The 13,518-nt window shown below is 38.3% G+C and overlaps 1 protein-coding gene across 2 annotated transcripts in view; it reads left to right on the forward strand.

Moving 5' to 3' along the window:
- LOC149287226 (LIM zinc-binding domain-containing Nebulette-like) overlaps positions 1–13,518 on the forward strand; it is a 74,899-nt gene that overhangs the window by 17,306 nt on the left and 44,075 nt on the right. For both annotated transcript variants that reach the window (XM_089493146.1, XM_089493147.1), the window contains exon 3: positions 7,698–7,782. In XM_089493146.1, coding sequence (XP_089349272.1) covers positions 7,698–7,782 — 85 coding nt within the window. The remainder of the gene's footprint in view (positions 1–7,697; positions 7,783–13,518) is intronic.

Consider the following 13,518-nt stretch of genomic DNA (forward strand, 5'->3'; position numbering starts at 1 on the left):
AGTATGCGTTATATAGGGCCAACACAACTCTTCTGCTGGAAGAGCTTGTTGGTCTTGGGCTTCATAATGAATAGTGAAGTTAAATTCACCATTCTCCATGAAACGGTCTTTCCAATTCTGCCTAGTAAATAAACCACTTAAACCAGATGAGGCTAGTCCCTTAATTTAAATGTTTTTGGTGGTCTCCTGTACACCTGCAGTTGCCATATTGTAATTTAGAGTATGTGCTTTATTGTTACTCAACTTTTATATCTAGTTGCAACCTTTCACTTGCAAACACTTGGTAAATACACTTACAGTTATGCATTGAAAACTAAAATTATAAAGACAGCCACCATGTCACCGGGATCATCTATCCAGTAGACATATGATGGGAAATGAACCTGGTGTATTACTAATGCCACACATTAAATACCTGTTAGTAGTTAATGACTAACTGGAGTGTTATTGTTAATGGGCTTGGTTGGAACCAGTTATTCTGCAGTGTGGGAGTTAATTAGACACACCTTATGCCTAATTAACACAATATAATACAGGTTTTGCTTGTTGGGTTAAAACTACCGGTCTAGAACAATATACTGTTTATCGGGTGTTACAGACATATATAATTGTGAAATGCAGAGCTGGAATTTGGTACTGCAAATTTATAGTTAGAAATCAGGCATTTAGTAAACTTGTACATTTAAAGAAACCAACTGGTTTCCTTAAAATCCTTATAGGCACCAATGAGTTTGCACAACTGGGATATATACATATATAAAAGTTATTTTAGTTCAGAATTGGTGAATAGAAGTGGTCTTATCAATATAGGAACTATTGGAATTGCCCCATAAGCATGTTATTTTGGTTGCTATGGCGATGAGACCACTTTTCCCGACTCTGGAAATAATGAAGTACTTGGAAAACAAACTAAGCAAATATGGATGTATGAATTCTAGACATTTTTTTCAGTATGTGAATGTTACCTTGCTATATTTGTAATTCTTTCTCATTAATAGCAACATATTAGTTTATAAGGACCTTATTTAGCAACATTGTATTAAGAGTAAATCCACATTACAAGTATCGCAGTTTGCAGGGTACAGTGCACCGCAGACATTTCATGCTGAAGAGAAAAAAAGGCTTTTGGCCTTAAAGTGTCAGAACAGATTTTAATACCCAGCCCTTTGAAAACGGAAGACTGAAGGAGACCATGTTCTGAGAACTACACGGCCCTTACCTGCAGTTTTCTTTTAATTGACCATAAGTATTGCAATGCTTGTACCAGCTTCTATAGAAGCTCAAAACGCTGACAATTTCTAGCTTTCAGGTCAATCTCTTGATATTAAATCACATTGTGTTTAGCTGCTAACAAATTATCTGAAGCTGACAGCGTAGAATTGTCTAAATCATGAAAATTGCACCAGACAGCATGGATCACAATGAGCTAGCAACGTCAGAGCCGGCTATGGTGTAAACTGTAGTGACAGACCTCAAGTTACGGAATCCACAAAGCAACGAAGACACAAGTTACACAAAGAGTCGCAGACGGTTGGATGGTTGAATCGCTAATAGGAATCCTTTGAGAGACATGTCAAATGCTCTACCCACACACTACACTGGAGACGTAATGAAAACAAGATTACTTTGCTTGTAATACCTCTTACCCACCTACAGCATCTTAGTCATTGGGACATAACATAGTACATTTTAATCACTTCTCCCTTTTATCTCCATGCTTCACCTAATGTTGTCCCATAATGTTCTTTTTGATGCAAAACCATCTACCCACACATTTAATCTAGAAACAAAATACAATTCACCATTCATACACAACCCATCACATCCTACAAAAGATTTCTTTGTCCAACCTTGTTGGTTGTCACAGCTTAAGGTAATTTATGAATGAGAGTTGTGATATGGAGGTGGATTTAATGAATTTATCAAATAATATTTTGGATTCTCGATAATTGGCAGGTTAATATGCTTTTATTATTTAGCAAATATCAAAGACTAGAGGTGGGTGTATCCTCATATGTATCCATATGGACCAAAGGGGAAGACAATGCAGTTGGCTCTGCTACATCTTACGCTTCTTCTGTTTTGGTTGAACCAAGCTATAATAAAGACCCTTATGAATAATACGAACACAACTGTTAAAAGCCATTGCTTCCCCCACATGGTGCATTTTAATCACCCATCACTCTAATCACCAATGGAAGACAGTGTTGGGTGGAAGGTTCAGTGGTTCATTTTTATTATGTTGATTTTACTTTTAATCCATGTGCAGTGCTTGTATGCGTGTGCGTTTTAGGTTTGTCAGACACTTTGAATGTATGTACTGTAAGAAACGCTGCATACATAATAATAAAATATAATAATAATGTGCATTGAGTGGTGTTATTAAATAGGGGATCTGAGTACGTTGTTGGCATTAGCTCGTTAACGAGTTTCTTGTAGGCATAATTTAATATCCACTACAAACCAATAGATGCACCTTTTTTTCTTAGTTTTTAAGAACATTTTACCTTAATCTAACTGAAGACTGAACGCTCCATTCCACACAATAACACAGCTTCTTGTAAATTTGCCAGCTATAAATATCTGTCCTCCATAACATTGTGTTTCAGTAAATGTTTACATTTGCTGTAAGGAGATGCTGTTCAGGACTAACCCAATTACTATGTATCTCAAGTATCCCAAGGCCCAGGTTTGTAGGTGTGAGAACAGTGGGAACTCAAACCGATGGTATAAAAAGCAAAGGGCTTCTGGAATCTTTTCTTTCTTTTTAAAAAAAAAATAGTGAATGCATTCTTCTCATTCTGTCTACACTTGTTATAACGGTTGAAATTTCTGATGTTTTATGCAGAGAAGCCTGCAGTCACATCTAATTTATTATGCCAAGGAGAAGCATATTGAAGTATATACCATCTCTATGTAGAACTGATTGGGACTAGCAATAGCCCAGTGATTATAATTGTCATTTTTGGGGGCGTTCATCAAAGAGCAGCGGAAACTCATTGGGGTCATTCACTATTATGCTAAAGTCTTTGTTTATTGAATAGACCCCTTTGCAATTCAGTGTTCATTTATTGCTTGTAAAAAATAAGTGTGCTTTTTATAATCAGTTTGAAAGGAGCAATAATGGATACTATTTCAGTAGCGTGATAAACCTGCTCCTGCCAGTGTGGGTCTGAGTGGGATCTCTGGTATCGGTATTGGTATCTTTTGGGGGAAATAAAGTTGCTTCCAAGCACGCACCGAGGTTTTCCGGAAGGCCCAAAGGCTGTTTGCTATAGGTGTAGTGCAGTCAAAACACCATTTCTTCTCTAAACACTTACTATACTTTGATCAATAGCTACAGATCTTCCTCTTGTCCACACAGTCCAACAGCATTACATACAGCTCTATTTGTCAGCCGCTCTCCAAGCGGCTAACATCCATAATAAGGACCAGTGATCTCTTTGACTATATAGCACCATGTAAATAGGCAACAGGTGAGCCTATTTACCTGTAACTCCTCATGGCTCAGCTTAATAGAAAACCCGACCTGGACTCTATTGAGTGCTCCCTGAAAGCAGGATGGAGAACTGACCCACCCTGCTCTTCTGGATACTCCACCCAAGGGACCCAGATTATATAAAACACAAATAAAGTACGTAGCCCCTTAATATCACTCCCAGGGGCTGTGTTTTCCCACCTTGCAGGGAAAAATCTTGGATCCAAAATACATCCCAGATAGGATCATACCCTCTGCTCTGTCACATTAGATATTCCTACACTTGTCTCGTTTTTATTCATAATATCGTTCTGTGCTTTGATGATTTGTGGGCACTATTAAATTCATCATGATGTCAGGGAATGCCACTTACGAGAGTGGTGCATGCCTGTGCGATCCATTCCTAGTGGCTCTTATGCATGGTTTGCCTCATACCGTGTTTCCCCGAAAGTAAGACAGCGTCTTACTTTCTTTTTATCCCTAAAAGCCCCACTATGTCTTACTTTCGGGGTATGTCTTATATTGGGAAAATTTTTTCGAATTTAATGCTTTCCTACCTTTCCTTTCTTCTTTCAGCTTCTTTTCCTCCTCTTCGCCAGTTCTTGTCTCCTTCCGGGTCAGAGGGCACGGACAGCGGTGGGCGCGGCTTCAGTGTTGTGCGCCGGGATCTGACAAGAAACCCCGGCGCACAACAGCTGTTGCCGCGCAGATCACAAGGGAGCGGTATCGGAGGTCATTAACAGACCTCCGGCTCCCTTGAGTGATTTTAAGCCGGGTTGAACCCGGCTTAAAATCACTCAAGGGAGCCGGAGGTCTGTTAAAGACCTCCGATACCGCTCCCTTGCGAGCCTGCTCCTCCAGCGGCGGACATTACTGTCCGTCTCTGGAGGGGTGCCGGGTGCCGCAGGTTGGCACCCCCTGGAGTGTGGCGCCCTGTGCGGTCGCACACCCCAAAGGTCGGCCCTGCTCTAAGGGGCCGGCCTTAGGGGTCTGCGGCCGCACAGGGTTTAAATAAAAACATCGGGGTTTTTTTTCAACTTTATTTAACATCCTCCATGTTAAATAAAGTTAAAAAAACTTTATTTAACATCCTCCATGTTAAATAAAGTTTTTTTTAACTTTATTTAACATGGAGGATGTTAAATAAAGTTAAAAAAAAAACCCCGATGTTTTAATTTAAATCCTGTGCGGCCGCAGACACGTAAGGCCGGCCTTGGTGGGGACTTCCCGGCCCCTTAGAGTGGCGGACCCGGTCGCAGGTGCGGCGGGCCTAAGGGGCAGGCGCCCCTTATGCCCTGCGTTAATGCGGCCGTAGGCCGTAGGCAAATCCCCCGTGTTTCCCCGAAAGTAAGACATATGTCTTACTTTCGGGGTACGGCTTATATTAGCTGACCCCTCTGAAACTCCCGATACGTCTTACTATCGGGGGTGTCTTACTATCGGGGAAACACGGTAGTTGGAGTCGGGGTTCGTTTTAGGGATTAAAAAAACTAATTAGTATTACTGAAAAAGGTAGTATGTAATTCATATGGATGCATTCAATAATAAAGAGACAATTTATCATTAAGCACATGGCAAAAGTGGTAATTAGGTATTTGTGGATACAAAAAGCAATTTGTCCTATAACCATGTTTCTAAGAGCTCAGAACCTATTTTTTGTTAGGCATGTACATGTCTAAATCTTTTTCAGGAACAATGTAGAGAAGTGCTGGCCTGACCAGTTGGAATCCTCGGTTTGAGAAATGATTTCCTGTCTGTGTATGCTATGAATTATATATCCCTGTGCGTTAATCTGGTTTTGGATTACTCTTTTTGATTTGTCCATATTTTGAAGGTTTTTCAATAACACAAGTAGTTACTGCAGATTTTTTTCTCATATTTTTGGACGTATAAGATTACAATACATTAAATGAAAGGCTGGCATGAAACAAAATATCTATTGTGTTAAGTATAATTTATGATTTATAATTTATAAAAAATTGTACTTAATAAATACGAATTGCACAGGCTGACATTATTGCTCTTGGAATCACATTTTTAATATATAAAAGTGAATGAAAATTTCTATAAATGTATGTAAGATACAACATATAACAAAAATACTATAAATTGTGTTTTTCAGTTCGATAATAAAATACAAAAAAATGATCTAATACAAATCAAGCAAATACGTCATATATTCTGCACTGTTATCGGGGTTGTGGATGCCCATTAAGAGACAGTCTAACCTACATGGCATTTAGCATTGATAAAAATCCTTGTATTTTAAACATGTATTTCAAGTGTATTGAAAATATTTAATTCAAAAGTAAACCTGGTTTCAGTGGCAGATGATGGCTAAAGCAGCTTATCTCATTTCCATGCTTTTCAGCCCACGCTGACAAAGATTAAGCAAAAAGGATAAGGAAAACTTAACTTGCAATAACAAAACGGTGTCAATCCTGAATAAAGGAAGTAAAGAATAGTTTCTTATGTATATGTCTATATGATGCTCATTGTAACTGGTAAACATGTTAACATGGCTGTATTTTGTGTACTGGAGTGAATATAAGATTGGTGAGTGATTCATTTTGTTAATACTAAGGCTTTAGTCATGGTCACCGATTTTTTTTGAACTTCTTAGCAGTAAAAAGGCCCTTTAAGGATTTTTCAACCCGATTTTTGTGGCCATAGGGAGTATGGGATATCATTTGGCCACAGATTCTCAGCAGGGATGGACTGGGGATTTAAATCAGACCTGGCACTTTAAGGCTAGTGGCCGATAAATGATGCACATGTGGTTGTCTTCTGGGTACACACGGCCACATGCAACATTTTCTCTAAATGTAGCCACATTGATTCAGCATACCTGCACTGGCCATTTGCGTACCAGGCAAATGCCCGGTTGGCTGCTGGCCAACATCGCTCCATACATACACACCTGATCTACTGATTCAGCGTGCCTGGCTGCACACTATATAAACATAAAAATATAGTGTGGAGCTTCTGATATCCAGTCACCCACCTAAGAGTGCCAGGGCTGTCTCATCATCCCCAGTCTGGCCCTGCACTTAGGGACCAGATCTGCCTCATGAGCATCACTGATTCAAGACTTTCTTATTAAATTGTATTTTGTGTTCCTTTGAGGATTTTCTCAAGGGTCAAGATCTTCAGTGATTTCACACATTTATACTGCAGGTACCTAGCTTATATAAAAGCTGTCAGTAAGGTTACAGAACTTTGTGTCTGTTTCTTCATTAATCTCTGGTGTCCAAGAATGTTTGGGTTTTAACCAGTTGCTTTATTTCTATGAGTTCACTTCAGTCCTGTCTCAGAGCTATTATTAAGAATAACCCAGCAAAGACATGGCAAAGCAGGAACTGCTGTCCGTTTTCATCACATTAAAATATCTGACCATCTGTACCCTGTGTGTGTAATCATGTCATAAGACACAGGCAAGAAAAACACAAATAAACCCTTCTGTGGCCACATTACTTGGAAACTATCCTAACCACCATGAAGCATATCCACATACTGGGCTTACAACCATCAGGAAAGGCTCTTAACTATAAATCAACATAAATTTTTGGTGTGCGGAAGGAGTTGGATTTAACTCTACATACTTCTTGCAATTTGGTGGCTGTCCCCAAACCTTTGGGGAACTCATTGCCCTAACCCCATAAAATATTGTGAGGGATATGAGAACAGGAATTGGGGAACATAGAATTTGTTAAGAATCATTCAGCCCATCTAGTCTGCCCATTTGTACTGATGTGTAGACTCAGAACTTGATCCTGTCTTAGATTCAAGATAGCTTTATGTATAGCCATGCATGGTTAGATTTCAGGTTGGTTTCAGACTACATGGTACCATGGATAGTTAGCATGCTAACCAAATTTTCATTCTGATAAGTGTGGTCTTCATCAAGGTACTTTCTGAGCCTTAATTAGGCTTGAACCTTACAGGGGCCTGTCTTTGCCAGCAACACTAAAGCCAACTGGACAAGGTGGGAAAAGCATCATAGAGAATGGGTAACTGGGGGGACTTCTATATAGCTGCATTTAATACAAAAAAAGTCACATACAAAGTGACATGACTGTTACTTTATGATCTGCCGCAATGCATTAAGCATTATACCCCTATAATTTTACTTGCATACTACATTTCTGCCAGGATATGACTTTGCCAACAATGGCCATCAATGACAATGTTAATTTATTCATCTATTTTTTCCCCCCAGGCATTACCCGAAGCAGTCGTTCACCACTGTGGCAGATACTCCTGAAAACCTTCGACTGAAACAGCAAAGTGAATTACAAAGTCAGGTAATTCCAATAACATACACAGAGAAATTAAACAAAAAAAAATAACAAAACCTTTTAGACTAAATAGTGAAAGGTTTGTCATTGATACGCTCCCTGATATTTCTTGTTATTTCCTCTTACTAGAAAAGAGCTGTATTAAAATTAACTCCTTGTTAACCATACATTAATACAATACAAATCACAGAGTCAAGCACCATAAATTGTTGATGCTCCGGATATGGTGATTGGCTCTGTGTCCTTTTTATTCATTGTTTGAACGTAAAGAGTACATTTTAATAAAGCCCCTGGTCTGCCTGAAGGATAATTGCCAAAGGAAACCTTTTGTGATTTGGTTTGCATGTAGTTTTGTGTAACTGTCACAAGTATAGTATATGCTTTCTTTCGCGCGAGTGCAGGAGATGAGTATCTGTGGGTAGCCCCTTATTTGAGCACTGCTTCCCAGTTTCTAATTAAAACCAAAACCTAGTTTTAGGTAATAGAACAATGTACCAATATACCTGTTATTGTCTGTAACCTTTAAACTAAGCTTGAAATTAGATACCCAACAATTCTTCTGCATATCTGGTTACTATCTGCTCTATATGTCATATGTTTCTAAAATGGAGATGGCTTAGCTTATTCCATGTTGAGCTCAGTCACATGTCTAGTTATCATGGAGATAGCATGTGCATAGAGGAGCAGATGTGTTTAAGGGGTGGTGGTAAGGGAGTAATAGTGCATATATATGGTGTGTTATATATGTGTGAGATATTTAATTGTTCCCCAGGCAATTATATGGAGATTTGACAGTGGAAAGACTGTTTAAGCTCTTTAGTGCTATGCAAGTGAATCAGCAAGGTATTGCTCCCATCCGATATCTAAAGACTTTGCCACAAATATGTCCCATTCTATGTCCCATTCTAATTCTGGTTTGATCGCAATGACATAATATGAGAACCATGACCCACCCATGAACATTAGAAATAGGACAGGAAATTACTCCCTTCCCTTCTGATTACAATCACAACTTTTCAATTGCAGTACATTGAATAATTTGGTAACATTTGCAGTTATTATAGAGAAATATAAAGTTGATCCCTTGTTTCATTTGTCCAGTGTTCTCTCAGGCACATATGATTCGCAGTTACACAAATTCTCAAGCAAAACCAGGACAAGTTATACTAAAGGCTAATTATATAGCTGACTCTAATTTTGGGACATCATGAAGATAACTGTTTCTTTATCTTGATTTTCAGTTATAATTGGAAAATAAATTTACTGGGCATCTTGTTCAAGAGATAATGTGGTTCTATGTGTGTTATAACTTCATTCAGACATAAAAGCCCTCCTTAGTGTCCGATGATGTTAACAGTATACTTTCTTCAGGCCTCGTATTTCGATTCGATTTTCGAACAGGTTTGGTCCATGTGGACACATTTCACTTACCACAGGCAATGACGCTGTCAACAAATTGGTAGGTTAGCATCAAGCCAAGAAGATAACAGGCAATATGGTAGGCAATGATAACCCTACGGAAGCGTGTGTTATAAGGACACTAAGAAGATAAATGAATACAATATTTATGTAAATAAGTGATATATATGTCCCATTTCAGAAAACCTAAATAACAAATTGCAAAAGGGAAAAAGCCCCCCCAAAAGTCCTGTTTTAGTCCACGTTCTAACCCCCCTTTCATAAGATGTTCTGCGAAATAATACTTATGTTTATGTAACCTTTTCAGTGATTTGTATTCTTCTCAATGTTGTGCTCAGAGCTGTCATTATATATTTTAGGGCATTCAAAATTCAGCTTGCATTCACACACTTCACACAAACACTTGATGTGATCCTCACCAAAGGATGATCTGTTACCTCCTGCAGTGATTCATCTTTATATTCATGGCGGCACCTTCTTGAGTATAGTACTGTACATCACCAACAATGATATTATTCATCTTTCTTAAAGGTATAAAGGCAAATTATGCTTACAGACAATTTAAATCTCAATAAATCTAAAAATCTAGAATATATTATGTATCACACAAGGTGGATTTACACAGACGTCATTGGTCATTTGTAGTATGAAATACTGTGTGCCCCTTTGGTTCCATACATACACAAATATCTACAGATGAACATACACAATTCATTCTACTTTTGTTTCACCAAGATGCTGTATGTATTAATATTTAAACCCAATGCAAATTGCTTCCTTGGCCATGTTTTGTTATATTAGAACAGATTGAATCAGTGACAGTGACCACTTAACAAAACCAAAACAAATCTGGAAATGGCTATATGAATTTTTAATGTTGATATAAAATTGTCAGAGATGCAATGCATTGGGGTGAATGCTGCTTGAAGAAAGCAAAGTACAAGAGGCAACATAATTATTGCCTAATTTGCCTTTTTGGGGCTATAAGCTTATCTCTCTTCTCTCTCTCATATGGTAACAGTGGAAAGCATTGACTCATTACAGATAGGAAGCAGGTACAAGCCCTTTATTGCATGAAGGGGAGATTCTAACCACTGTTGTGTATCAAGTTAGTAGATTCCAACAATAAAGATTGAGCTTTGATCTCTGCCTTGCACCTGAGAGAAATCAGTGAGGATTTTGTGCTTTTGTGACCCTAAATGCTCTGTGGTTGGGAGAGGTCTTGGAGAGACAGGTGCACGAGAACCTTTGAAGTGGAAGTAGCCTCTGATCAAATGGAAAAATATCCTTTGATATTATGTATATCAAAAGAGATACAGGGAGCTCATCCATATTACATTAGAAATGTTATCTAGAAGGGGAGATTTTGATACCAGGTTACCAGCAACAAACTATACAACCCCATTACTAGTTTAATTCCTTCTACTTATTTGTTCTAAGGAACATTTTATATATGCACTTACTATATGCCAGTATAGGGGAAATAGCTCCATGGACATATCAGTTGGATTCTACCACAAAGGCATGCACTGGTCCTTCATGGTCCTGGTCAGTGGGGTCTGATGGAAATCCCCAAAGGGTAAAATACCATACATCCTCTTGTTGTCTTCTCCGTGGCAAACAAAACAGCTGAACATTTAGACTTTATTACAGGTTTTACCCAGATCGTAGAAGCCCCAAGACATCTTGTCTTTCTTCATAGAATTTCTGCAAACAAATAAGAAAACGCCATGCAAAGAGAGTACACCCCAACTATTTGCTGATTGGAATATATATCCAGTTGAAGTAGTACAGACGTAGTATGAATTTAAACAAAAACTAGGGATGTGCATAAAGCTATACTTATTTATATACAGTATTCATGAAGACTTAATGTGGCCAGTCGGTTCTTTTCTGTCATCGCTTTCTAGAAAAGGAAATTACCAATTAAAACTGACAAAATAAAACAATTACCGATGGCTCTTGCGAATTTACAATCTATAAGCATATGAGACTTTATTGCTGTTATTTATTTACTTAAATAATAATTTGCAGCCGTTGTTCCAATTGCACCACGCTGTAGGAAGGTACATCCCTGGTTGGCTCTCCATAATGCGTAGTTAGAATTAAGCGTATTAGCTTTGGCCTTTGATAATACACAGATTATATGCTAGACGCTCCTGCTTACTCACCTGAAACATTTTCAGTTTAATTATGTATTTCCTTTTTATTAGAGTTTCTTCTACTTTACTTCACTATTGGCCAATCCTATTTAGCTTCAGGTTTGTATAATGTATAACTATCATGGGGGGATCTTCCTAACACTATATATGATACAGGGCTGTCCTGGCTTCCTAACACTATACATGATACAGGGCTGTCCTGGCTTCCTAACACTATACATGATACAGGGCTGTCCTGGCTTCCTAACACTATAAATGATGCATGGCTGACCTGGCTCTTCTAACAGAAGAAGCTAACTGTGATTAGACCCTGATAATGCATGATGGAGTCAGAAAGCTGAAACTCCCAGGTTAGTAAATATACCTCATGCCTCATACAGACAGGGTGTTACTGGTCTGAATCCTGCATTCAGCTACGAGGGGGAATGTACTGTGTGCCACAAAACAATGGATCAGTGCCTTGAGAACCACAACCCCCCCTGCTTGTTTCTGTTAAAATGATAGCCATTAAAGTTTAACTTGTGTTATTTTAGCCCTGACTTAAATATAAAACCAGTTTCAATAAACTTTCATCATGTAACACGCTGATGTCTCAATAGCTGCATCACATAGACAGGTTAAGATGGGTTTGCAGATGAGGGCCAACACAGTAAGCTTCCCATGCAAGGGTACATCTAGCCCTACATAATGCATAGTTACACTGGAGAGAAATCTTTCCCCCTGTCAACTATACATTGTGCAGGTCTGCGAATGTTCCATTAGCATGCTAACTATGACCATGGGTACTTTGTTTTAGCCAGTTGTGAATACACGATGACAGCTTTTATTTTCATATTTTATTTTTTTCTTTCCCCTTTCCATTCCTCACGCATCAGGGTTTAATGTACTGTGATTTTCCTAAAATGCCACCAGGTCAGTAAGTGTTAATAATTCATACTAACCTGGCTATTCAATAAAGTTGTAATTAAGTTCATTCTGTAGGCACCTTTCTGCTTTCCAAAGACCCACTGAATTTTTTTGATAGGGATCACTTGATTTGTCAAATTCCGCATACAGAATTTATCAAATACAGAGATAATCTCGCAGTTCCTGTTTCTAAGACTGGTTCATATTTGTACATCTTTGTTTGTTATGAATTTACTGTGCCAATCTGTCTGTGTTCTTCTTAGCATGGTAAACACATGAAGGATTAGTCACTTCTCCAAATTTGTACAAATGGCTCAGATTTCTTTCCAGTTAATCAGGATTCCTAGCTTTGGTTAATCGCCAGTTAAAATAATAGTAAAATTGTATTAGCGGCATTAATTTTGAAGTATTTGGGTTCATAATTGTAAAGTAGCAACAGATTTTACATTTACAAAATCCATAGGAAAAGTCAAGCTTAATGCACTGGAAGCGATGGCAAGCCATTTGCACTTAGTAGATTACACGTTGTTTATAATTACATGTAGCTAAAACACCATGTGGTCCAATTTACTAACAAATATCTACCTGGGCTTCCTATACTCATTTACTCCTGTTTTAAACAATTATAGTTACACTCCACAAATTATAACTGATGTGGCTTTTAAAATGTATGCGTTCTGCTAGAAAGTAGGTTTGAGTGTGTAATTCTTCTGCACTCCTCAGTTCTTATGCTGTAATGTTGTTAAACTCATCTAGTAATTATATAATTTAAATTGCAGTCTAAATGATCAGTATCTTGGAGTATTTATGCATGGTATCTCTTAAAGTCTTAGTGCTTATTATTGTAAGGCTTACATTTTCTGGCACAGTGCAGGTGATAAAGTAATATCTTTTGGTAAATTTGAGGATTCATACAAAGCCACTAAAATGAGGTCAGACCCCCCAAGAATCAGACAAAAACAAAAGCTCTGAATTTTCGTCTGAAATATGTGGGCCCACATTCACTCACATTCACTCACTCTCTCACACACTCTCTCGCACTCTCATTCTTGTTTAGTCTCTTTCTCTCACCCTCTCGTAGTGTTTCCCCACCCCTTCGTTTTCTTCATCTTCTTTATCTTCTCCCTTCCCTTCTATCTGCTAATTTCAATCTTTTAGCTTTGTCCACATCGTTGAACTTAGGGTAATATGGTGGTTCTTCCAGTGACGTCCTCTCCCGATTCTTCGATCGGGGCAGAGGACGTCACTGGAAACG

Source organism: Sceloporus occidentalis, unplaced genomic scaffold (assembly GCF_023333645.1).
Source record: "Sceloporus occidentalis isolate IW3139 unplaced genomic scaffold, rSceOcc1.0.p SCAF_63, whole genome shotgun sequence".
Lineage (NCBI taxonomy): Eukaryota > Metazoa > Chordata > Lepidosauria > Squamata > Phrynosomatidae > Sceloporus > Sceloporus occidentalis.